The sequence below is a fragment of the Rhinopithecus roxellana genome, chromosome 3 (genome assembly GCF_007565055.1).
Source record: "Rhinopithecus roxellana isolate Shanxi Qingling chromosome 3, ASM756505v1, whole genome shotgun sequence".
NCBI lineage: Eukaryota > Metazoa > Chordata > Mammalia > Primates > Cercopithecidae > Rhinopithecus > Rhinopithecus roxellana.
This window is the reverse complement of record NC_044551.1, coordinates 166,059,346-166,070,779: the sequence shown is the minus strand read 5'-3', so window position 1 is coordinate 166,070,779 and position 11,434 is coordinate 166,059,346. Positions and strand designations below refer to the sequence as shown.

The 11,434-nt window shown below is 52.0% G+C and overlaps 1 protein-coding gene across 1 annotated transcript in view; it reads left to right on the top strand.

The window, feature by feature from the left end:
• CBY3 (chibby family member 3) overlaps nt 1-11,434 on the top strand; it is a 26,895-nt gene continuing 15,461 nt past the window's right edge. The window contains exons 1-3 of the mRNA XM_010381000.2: nt 1-50; nt 1,376-1,470; nt 1,590-2,618. Coding sequence (XP_010379302.1) covers nt 1-50; nt 1,376-1,470; nt 1,590-2,320 — 876 coding nt within the window. The 3' untranslated portion in view covers nt 2,321-2,618. The remainder of the gene's footprint in view (nt 51-1,375; nt 1,471-1,589; nt 2,619-11,434) is intronic.

Here is an 11,434-nt window from a genome sequence, read left to right as displayed (position 1 = left end):
ATGGGACTAGCCCTGGGACAGCAGCTCCGCAACTCCACCACATCTTCCAGGTGAGGCACAACATACAGTGAGGATTTACGGGGAAGGATCCTCTGAGAAGATACAATCTCAAGGGTGGGCCTGGATGTGGGCTTCCAGAGACCATCTCCCTGAACCAGATCTTGGGGATGGTATGTACCATCCAGCCTCTGTCCACCTATATGTGAGGGATAAGTGTCTTATGAATTAACAAAGACATAACAGAGGGGGAACCCTGCTCCAGTTCTTTCTCTTCTCATTGTCCATGGGCAGAAGAGGAATTAGAAACAACACATAACTCCCTTTTTCACATAACAGAATCAGTACTTACTGGGCCAGGGGGTGGGTGGGTGCAGGGAGAAGGGAGCAAAATGGGACTTGTCTGTTATCTGGACTTTGGACTCCCTGAGGGCATAGTTTGTTTGGAACAAATGTCATGTTTAGTGTGCACAATCCCTGTTACTTTGAGCCCTATGCATAGGTCTAGCCTATGGCACATACCCCAGGATGTCACTGAACACACTGGACTGTGGTCTGTATACACATCTGTCTTCCAACCTGGATTAGGAGCATCTTGAGGGCAGGTAGAGGCTGTTCCGGGTCCCCTTCCCAAGACCAGAGCCTGGCACAGAGCGGATGCTAGTTCAAGTCCATCAAATGACTGAATGATGAGGGCAATAATGCTGTTGGCTATGCTAGACATCCTCCCAGATTGTTTTCAGAATCCAGATCTAACCCTGGCTTTGTAATTCTTCCACAGTTCCCTCTTACCCACAAAAAGGAAGTCTAAGCTTCTGAGCCTGCCTGTACAGCACCTTCACGTAGTGCACTGGTCCACCTTCCCAGGTTCCTCTCCTGCTTTTCCCAGCACCAATCCTATCCAACCTCGTGTTTACATCTGAAATATGAAAGTCCTGCCCTGCCGGATACAGTGGCTCATGCCTGTAATCTCAGCACTTCGGGAGACCGAGGCAGGCAGATCACCTGAGGTCAGGAGTTCGAGACCAGCCTGGCCAACATGGTGAAACCCTGTCTTCACTAAAAATACAAAAATTAGCTGGGGGTGATGGCAGGCGCCTGTAATCTCAGCTACTCAAGAGGCTGAGACAGGAGAATTGCTGAAACCCGGGAGGCGGAGGTTGCAGTGAGCCAAGATTGTGCCATTGCACTCCAGCTCGGGCAACAACAGCGAGACTCTGTCTCAAAAAAAAGAAAAAAAGAAAAAGCCGTGCTCGGCTCTTCCTTCTGCCTAGAAGCTCTCCATTTTCCATCCTCAACCCACCTGGCACAGTCCTACTCCTCCTTTAAATACCTACTTACTTGTCTTGCTATCATTCCCTACCCCTCACCCTTCCAGCTGCAACTCAGAGAACAGGGCCCTCCTCCCGTCCTTCATCTGCATATCTATCCCAGGGCCCGAACCCTCAGTGGTCTTTGGGGAAGGTGGTTTAGGTGAGACTGCTGCCTGTGCAGCGTGGAGGGAGGGGCTCCTCGGTGGCCAGCAGCCGGTTAGCCACAGCCGCAGCACTAGGTGCAGGACTAAGACATGTCCACCGGCCTCGCGGTTTGAGAGGCGGCCTGTACCAAGCACGCTGCTCACCCGGACTCTTGTCTCCTAGCAGCGCCCCCTGGCTCGCCTTCATCATTCTGGACATCCGGGGTCCCGCAACAAGCGCGCAGCACGAGTCGCCAGCGCTCCCGAGGCTCCCCTCCGAGCTCCTGCGTGCCCTACAAGGTCCACGCCCTGGCAACCTTCGAGTGGCTGGCTACAAGCCATGCCAGCCGCCTGTGGGAGCAGCTGCAGCAGTTCTGGGCCGATCACATCTCGCGGCCCTTCTCGCCACGGCGGCCGCCGCTGCGCCGCATGTCTTCCCTGTCCACCTTCTACCTGATGGACCACAACACACGCCAGGCAGAGCTGGGCCTCGCCTACGGCGCGCCGCGCATGCGCCTCAGCAACCAGGCCTTCCTGTTCCGCGGCGGCCGGTGGACCACTGAGGGCCCGCTGGCGCGGACGCGGTCGCCGCTGCTCTCGCGGACCGCCTCCAGCTGGAACGCTCAGGTGCAGCAGACCAAGAGCCAGGTGTTGCTGGAGGAGAACAACTACCTGAAGCTGCAGCGGGAACTGCTCATGGACATGATGACTGAGGCCATGGCGCGCATGCACTTGCTGGAGAAGAAGCTCAACCCCGAGGTGACCCCGACGGCTGCGGCGCCCGCCTGGCAGAGGAAGATGCGCAAGCGCGCAGGCGCCAGCGGGGGCGTGCTCATGATCCCGTCGTGCGTTTTGGATTCGCAGTGACGAAATAAAGGCCGCGCTACACATGCGCGCCTCGCGCCTCTCGCCTGCCACTCTCCCCGCGCTAGACTGGCTCCCGCGGTTCCCTGGGCCGTTGTCTGCGCGGCCTCGGGGACTGCCCCTCGGTGCTGGGTGTCGGCAGGGGACGCAAGCCTAACCTGCCTAATTTGGGAGGGTGCGATGGGGCTGTGGAGGAGGGTCTGCGCGTGGCTCTCCGGTAGTGCGGAGTGGAAGCAAGTCTTGCCGCCGACATAACCCAGCTAGGGCGGAGTGGCGAGTAATGGCCTTGCAGGCCATCCAGGTAATGGAGGGCGAAGTCCCGGAGACGGACGAACCGTGGTGCTCAGGGAATGAAGGCTGCGGTGCGGAGCGAGCCGAGGACGGTGTGCGGAGTCGGGGACTTTGCACTTATTCCGTCCTCAGGGCCTCTAGGCTCAGGAGGTCTGGAAACTAGGAGACCCAGGGTTAAGTGTTACTTTACATTCCCAAGAGAAGCTTTCTGGAAACCATGGGCTGTGCGGCCCCCACTTGCCTGTGCGGCATTTTGGGGAGTCGCGTCTGTGTTACAGGCCCCCCCCTTTTTTTTTAAACACGGGGTCTCGCTCTATCACCCAGGCTGGAGCGCAGTGGCACGATCATGGCTCACTGCAACCTCGAGCTTCTAGACACAAGCAATCCTCCCAGTTTAGCCTCCTAAACGTGGGATTACAGGCGTGAGCCACTGCGCCGGGCTCAAGCCTCCTTTTTCTTTTCTTTCTTTTGCCTTTTCTTTGAGACGGACTTTGGCTCTTGTTGCCTAGGCTGGAGTGCAATGGCGCGATCTCGGCTCACCTTAACCTCCGCCTCCTGAGTTCAAGCGATTCTCTTACCTCAGCCTCCCAAGTAGCTGGATTACAGGCATGCGCCACCACGCCCGGCTAATTTTTTGTTTGTTTTTGAGAGAGTCTCGCTCTGCCACCCAGGCTGGAGTGCAGTGGTGCGATCTCGGCTCACTGCAAGCTCGCCTCTCGGGTACAAACGATTCTTCTGCCTCAGCCTCCTGAGTAGCTGGGACTACAGGTGCGTGCCACCACGCCCGGCTAATTTTTATATTTTTAGTAGAGATGGGGTTTCACCATATTGGCCAGGCTGGTCTCGAACTCCTAATCTCGTGATGTGCCCGCCTCTGCCTCCCAAAGTGCTGGGATTACAGGCGTGAGCCACCGCGCCCGTCCTCAGGCCTCCTTTTCTACCTCCATAGAATGCAGTCTGCCTGGCCCACAATCTTTTAAAAATTGCATTAGTTGCCAAAGTTTCAGAATTTGGAGATACCACATTAAAAATCAAGATTTCCTGGGGCCAGGCGTGGTGGCTCACGCTTGTAATCCCAGCACTTTGAGAGGTCGAGGCGAGCCGATCACTTGAGGTCAGGAGTTCAAGGCCAGCCTGACCAACAAGGTGAAACCACGTCTGTACTAAAAATATCAAAAATCGGCTGGCGCGGTGTCGGGTGCCTGTAAGCCTAGCACTTTGGGAGGCTGAAGTGGGCGGATTGCCTGAGCTCAGGAGTTCGAGACCAACCTGGACAACATGGTGAAACCCCATCTCTACCAAAATACAAAAAAATTAGCCGGGTGTGGTGGCGCATGCCTGTAGTTTCAGCTACCCTGGAGGCTAAGGCGGGAGAATCACTTGAACCTGGGAGGTGGAGGTTGCAGTGAGCCGAGATCACACCACTGCACTCCAATCTGGGCGACAGAGTGAGACTCTTGTCTCAAAACAAAACAAAAATTAGCTGGGCTTGGTGGCATGCGCCTACAGTCCCAGTTACTCCTGAGGCTGAGACAGGAGAATCGCATGAACCTGGGAGGCAGAGGATGCAGTGAGCCAGCATCACGCCACTGCACTTGAGAGCCAGACTCTGTCTCAAAAAAATAAAATAAAATTTAAAAATCCAGCCAGGCACAGGTGGCTCACACCTGTAATCCCAGCACTTTGGGAGGCCAAGGCGGGTGGGTCACCTGAGGTCAGGAGTTCAACACCAACCTGGCCAACATGGTGAAAACCTATTTCTACTAAAAATACAAAAATTAGCCAGGCGTGATGGCAGGCATCTGTAATCCCAGCTACTTGGGAGGCTGAAGCAGGAAAATCACTTGAACCGGAGAGGTGAAGGTTGCAGTGAGCCACTGCACTCCAGCCTGGATGACAAAGTGAGACTCTGTCTCAAAAAAAAAAAAAAAAAAAAAAAAAAACAGGCAGATTAGGTTACCAAGGGATGGGAGGACAGAGTGTGTGTATGTGTGTGTGTGAACACAAGGGGGCTGCCTTTTGGGGTGGTGAGAAATTGGCACTATAGTGGTGATAGTTTCACAACATTGTAATAAAAGTCACTAAATAGTACACTTCAAAACGGTGAATTTTATGTGAATTTTATCACAATAAAAGAAGTAAAAGGAGGAAGATGCTTTACATAAAAACATTAAGCAAAACTTACATGTAGCATGCCAAAATAGCAAAACTCATAAAGGGATCCAAGAATGCCTAAAGTTTAGGGAATATTGCTTTGCCCAGAGTACTTGAAAACAAATAAAGTCCTAGGGTGGAAAAGGGTTATCTGCCCCAACCAAACCTGCAGCAGGCAGGGAGCCTTACAGCCCAGTGCAGGCCCTGTTTAGAAAGGGGCATCCACAGGTCAGGTGCAGTGGCTCATACCTGTAATCCCAGCACTTTGGGAGGCCGAGGCGGTTGGATCACCTCTGAGGTCAGGAGTTTGAGACCAGCCAGGCCAACATGGCGAAACCCTGTCTCTACTAAAAAGAATACAAAAAGTTAGCTGGGCGTGGTAGCAGGCACCTGTAATCCCAGCTACTTGGGAGGCTGAGGCAGAAGAATTGCTTGAACCTGGGAGGTGGAGGTTGTAGTGAGCCGAGATCGCACCGTTGCACTCCAGCCTGGGTGATAGAGCGAGACTCTGTCAAAAAAAAAAAAAAAAAAAAAGTGTGTGTGTGGGGGTATCCAAGTGGATCAAGGGCCTGAAATAAAAGGGGCAGGATGATATTTTGAAATATCTAACTTTGTTCTTTCGGCTGTAGAATTTCACAGCCTGGTCCTGAGCCCTGCCAAGGGGCAGCCCACCTTCTTGCCCCCGGAGATGAAAGCCACAGAGCAGAAAGTAGGAACAAAGGACCCTGGCTTTTACCTCCTACAGCTCAGAACCCTCTGGGGAATAGAACTTTGCCAAAATATTTTTGGGTTTGAGGAGGCAGGTCAAAAAGGCTCTGTAGGTTTGTCAAGCAAGAGGAGAGATGAGGGCTGGGTGTGGTGGCTCATGCCTGTAATCCCAGTACTTTGGGAGGCCGAGATGGGCGGATCACCTGAGGCCAGGAGTTCGAGACCAGCCTGGCCAACATGGTGAAACCCTGTCTCTACTAAAAATACAAAAATTAGCCAGGCGTGGTGGCACGAGCCTGTAATCCCAGTTACTCAGGAGGCTGAGGTGGGAGAATTTCTTGAACCTGGGAGGCAGAGGTTGCAGTGAGCCGAGATCACACCACTGCATTGCAGATTGGGCAACAGAGCGAGACTCCGTCTCAAAAGTAAAAAAAAAAAAAAGAGGAGAGATGAAGAGAAGCATAAGTGAGAATCTCACTGGGTCTTCTATCTTGGAAAAAAATCTTTTCTTGCTGGGCATGGTGGTTCATGCCTGTAATCCCAGCACTTTGGGAGGCTAAGGTGAGAGGATCGCTTGAGCCCAGGAGTGTGAGACCAGCCTGAGCAACATGGGGAAACCCCTTCTTTCCAAAAAGTAAAAAATTAGCTGGGTGTGGTGGCACACGCCTGGATTTCCAGCTACTCTGGAGGCTGAGGTGGAAGGATCACAAGCCTGGGGAGGTCAAGGCTTCAGTGAGCCGTGATAGTGCCATTGCACTCCAGCCTTGGTGACATCATAATATCCTGTCTCAAAAAGAAAGAAAAAAGCCAGGCGTGGTGGCTCACGCCTGTAATCCCAACACTTTGGGAGGCCGAGGCAGGTGGATCACCTGAGGTCAGGAGTTTGAGACCAGCCTGGCCAATGTGGTGAAACCCCATCTCTACTAATAATACAAAAGTTAGCTAGGTGTGATGGCAGGTGCCTGTAATCCCAGCTACTCAGGAGGCTGAGGCAGGAGAATCACTTGAACCTGGGAGGCAGAGGTTGCAGTGAGCCAAGATCATGCCATTGCACTCCAGCCTGGGCAACAACAGCGAAACTCCATCTCAAAAAAATAAAAATAAAAAAGGCTGGGCACAGTGGCTCATGCTTGTAATCCCAACACTTTGGGAAGCCAAGGAGGGCAGATCATCTGAGGCCAGGAGTTTAAGACCAGCCAGCCGGGCGCGGTGGCTCAAGCCTGTAATCCCAGCACCTTGGGAGGCCGAGACGGGCGGATCACGAGGTCAGGAGATCGAGACCATCCTGTCTAACACGGTGAAACCCCGTCTCTACTAAAAATACAAAAAACTAGCCGGGCGAGGTGGCGGGCGCCTGTAGTTCCAGCTACTCGGGAGGCTGAGGCAGGAGAATGCCGTAAACCTGGGAGGCAGAGCTTGCAGTGAGCTGAGATCCGGCCACTGCACTCCAGCCCGGGCGACAGAGCAAGACTCCGTCTCAAAAAAAAAAAGACCAGCCTGACCAACATGGTGAAACCTCATCTCTACTAGAAATACAAAAATTAGCCAGGCATTGTGGCATGCACCTGTAGTTCCAGCGACTCAGGAGGCTGAGGCAGGAGAATTGCTTCAACCCTGGAGGTGGAGGTTGCAGTGAGCCATGATCATGCCATTGTACTCCAGCCTGGGCAACAGAGTGAGACAAAATAGTCTTGGTCCCACATTCCCCTTCTAGCTACTGTGTCATTTCTTTGCTTTCCTTTATAACTAAATTCCAAAAAGTTGCTTATATTCACATCCCCAATTCCTCCCTTCCCTGTTTGCTCTTAACTCCCTTCAACTTCTTTTTCTTTTTTAGAGATAGGGTCTGGCTGTGTCCCCCAGGCTGGAGTGCAGTGGTGTGATCATGGCTCACTTGAGTCTCAAACTCCTGGGCTCAAGTGATTCTCTCACCTCAGCTTCCCAAGTAACTGGGACTACAGGCGTGCACCACCACGCCTGCCTAATTTTTTGTATTTTTAGTAGAGATGGGGTGTCACCATATTGCCCAGGCTGATCTTGAACTCCTGACCTCAGGTGATCTGCTGCCTTTTCGCCTCCCAAAGTGCTGGGATTACAGGTGTGAATCACCGTGCCCGGCTTAATTTTTTGTTGTTTTTGTAGACCTGGGGGTCTTGGGCTGAGCGTGGTGGCTTACACCTATAATCCTAGCACTTTGGGAGGCCAAGGCAGGAAGACTGCTTGATGCCAGGAATTTGAGAACAGCCTGGGCAACAAACTGAAATCTTGTCTCTACAAAAAGAAAAAAAGGCCAGGCACAGTGGCTCACACCTGTAATCCCAGCACTTTGGGAGGCTGAGGTGAGAGGATCACAAGGTCAGGAGTTCAAGACCAACCTGACCAACATGGTGAAACCCCATCTTCACTAAAAATACAAAAACTAGCCAGGCGTGGTGGCACACACCTGTAATCCCAGCTACCCAGGAGGCTGAAGCAGGAGAACTGCTTGAACCCTGGAGGCGGAGGTTGCAGTGAGCCGAGACTGCACCACTGCACTCCAGCCTGGGTGACAGAGCGAGACTCCATCTCAAAAAAAAAAAAAAAAAAAAAAAAAGGCCAGGCGTGGTGGCTCATGCCTGTAATCCCAACACTTTGGGAGGCCAAGGTGGGAGATCACTTGAGGTCAGGAGTTTCAGAGCAGCCTGGCCAATATGGTGAAACTCCGTCTCTACTGAAAATACAAAAATTAGCCCAGCGTTGCCGGGCATGGTGACTCAGGCCTGTAATCCCAGCACTTTGGGAGACCAAGACAGACAGATCACGAGGTCAGGAGTTCAAGACCAGCCTGACCAATATGGTGAAACCCCATCTCTACTAAAAATACAAAAATTAAAAATACAAAAAAATACAAAAAATACAAAAGTGAGCATGGTGGCACACGCCTGTAGTCCCAGCTGCGCAGGGGGCTGCGGTAGGAGAATCACTTGAACCTGGGAGGTGGAGCTTGCAGTAAGCCAAGATTGCACCACTGCACTCCAGCCTGGGCGACGGAGCAAGACTGTCTCAAAAAAAAAAACAAAAAAACAAAAAAACAAAAAAAAATTAGCCAGGTGTGGTGGCCTGTGCCTGTACTCCCAGCTACTCGGGAGGCTGAGGCAGGAGAATTGTTTGAACCTGGGAGGTGGAGGTTGCAGTGAGCTAAGATTGCACCACTGCACTCCAGCCTGGACGACAGAGTGAGACTCCATCTCAAAAAAATAAAAAGAAGGCTAGGTGCGATGGCTCACACCTGTAATCCCAGCACTTTGGGAGGCCGAGGCGGGTGGATTACGAGGTCAGGAGATTGAGACCATCCTGGTGAACACAGTGAAACCCTGTCTACTAAAAATACAAAAAATTAGCCAGGTGTGGTAGCACGCGCCTGTAGAAGCTACTCAGGAGTTTAAGGCAGGAGAGTTGCTTGATCCCGGGAGGCAGAGTTTGCAGTGAGCCGAGATCGCACCACTGCACTCCAGCCTAGGCAACAGAGCAAGACTCCATCTATAAAAAAAGAAGGGAGGCTGAGGCAGGAGAATGGCGTGAACCCAGGAGGCGGAGCTTGCAGTGAGCCGAGATCGCGCCACTGCACTCCAGCCTGGTGGACAGAGTGAGACTCTCAAAAAAAAAAAAGAAGAAGAAGAAAAGATGAGGGGGTCTCACTACGTTATGTTGCCCCGGCTGGTCTCAAACTCCTGGGCTCAAGTGATCCTCTCACCTTGGCCTTCTAAGGTACTGGGATTACAGGCATGAGCCACTGCACCTGGTCTACCTTGAACTTCAGATTTCTCACATCCCTCTCTCCCCAGCCTGCTCTTGTCAAGGATGCTGTGCCCTCCATGCGGTTAAGGCTTCTGCCTGGTTTTCTGTCCTCATCGCAGTGCATCAGCAGCATCTCAGGAGTTGACCCCTCCTTGAAACCCTGGCTTCACTTGCTTTCTAGGGCACCATGCTCTTCTGATTTCCCTCACAGGTGTGCCTTCCCATTGACTGGCCAGTTTCACTCACTCTCATTTCTTTGAGGTATCTGCACAATGTATCCTCCCTTCCACTTCATGTTTTCTTTTTTTTTTTTTTTTTTTTTTTTGAGATGGAGTCTAACTCTGTCGCCCAGGCTGGAGTGCAGTGGTGCAATCTCGGCTCACTGCAAGCCCCGCCTACAGGTTCACGCCATTCTCCTGCCTCAGCCTCCTGAGTAGCTGGGACTACAGGCACCTGCCACCATGCCCGGCTAATTCTTTTTGTATTTTTAGTAGAGACGGGTTTTGCCATGTTAGCCAGGATGGTCTCCATCTCCTGATCTCATGATCTGCCCGCCTCAGCCTCCCAAAGTGTTGGGATTACAGGCGTGAGCCACTGTGTCCAGCCCTTTTTTTTTTTTTTTTTTTTTTTTTTGAGATGCAGTCTCACTCTGTCGCCCAGGCTGGAATGCAGTGGCATGATCTCAGCCCACTGCAACCTCTGCCTTCTGGGTTGCAGCAGTTCTCCTGCCACAGCCTCCCGAGTAGCTGTGATTACAGGTGCCTGCCACCATGCCCAGCTGATTTTTGTATTTTAGGTAGAGATGGAATTTCACCATGTTGGCCAGGCTGATCTTGAACCCCTTATCTCAGGTGATCCACCCACCTTGACCTCCCAGAGTACTGGGATTACAGGCGTGAGCCACGGCTCCTGGCCCCCATTTCTGGTTTTCTAGCACCTATTAATACTTGACCTACTACATATATTATTTATTCTTAGTCTCCCCCAACTAAAACCTAAGCTCTATGGGGTTTGTTTTCTGTTCCTTCCTGTATCTCAGTGTGAAGAAGTGCTCCCCACTTATTTGGCCCTCTCCAAATAGTTCTATTTTTATTTATTTATTTATTTTGAGATGGAGTCTCGCTTTGTCGTCCAGCCTGGAGTGTAGTGCCGCGATTTCAGCTCACTGCAACCTTTGCCTCCCAGGTTCAAGCTATTCTTTTGCCTCAGTCTCCCGAGTAGCTGGGACTACAGACACACACTACCACGCTGGGCTAATTTTTGTATTTTTAGTAGAGACGGGGTTTCACCATATTGGTCAGGATGGTCTCGAACTTCTGACCTTGTAATCCGTCCGTCTCGGCCTCCCAAAGTGCTGGGATTATAGGCGTGAGCCACTGCGCCCAGCCTATTTTTTTCGTTGAGTCGTAGTCTCACTCTGTCGCCCAAGCTGGAGTGCAATGGTGCGATCTCAGCTCACTGCAACCTCTGCCTCTCGAGTTCAAGCAATTCTCCTACCTCAGCCTCCCAAGTAGCTGGGATTACAGGTCTGCATGACCACGGCTGGCTAACTTTTGTGTTTTTAGCAGAGATGGGGTTTTGCCATGTTGACCAGGCTGGTCTCAAACTCCTGACCTCAACTGATCTGCCCACCTTGGCCCCCAAAGTGCTGGGATTACAGGCACGAGGCACGATGCTCGGACCTCTCCAAATCCTTCTAGAATGAACAAAGCTCCACAAGAGATAGGCACCTGAATCCAGAGGAGCAGACACTACTTAGCCGTTGTCACAGATTTCTGCTCCCTTAGGAGCAGGAGAGGTGTCCAGGATGCTGTTGGGGCTTCTGGTCATATCTGGTCAGCCCTGCTCTGACTGAAGCTGCAGCTGGGGCTCATGGTTCTGTACCCTGGGTCACTCTTCCCAACCTCTCTCACCATGTTGTCCAGGCTGGTCTCAAACTCCTGACCTCAACTGATTCGCCCACCTTGGCCCCCAAAGTGCTGGGATTATAGGCATGGAATTATATGGATTACAGTTTCCTGGAATGTACCAAGTTAACTACGCCTAAGTTCCAGGTTCAAGCTCTGTTTTTGTGAGGATTCAAGCTAAGGCAGTGAGTCCTGGAGGTAGCACTAGAAGACAGACCTAGGGATAGGAATCTAAAAGTGGGTCACTTACCATTCAGAAGGCAACAAAGAGACACACACA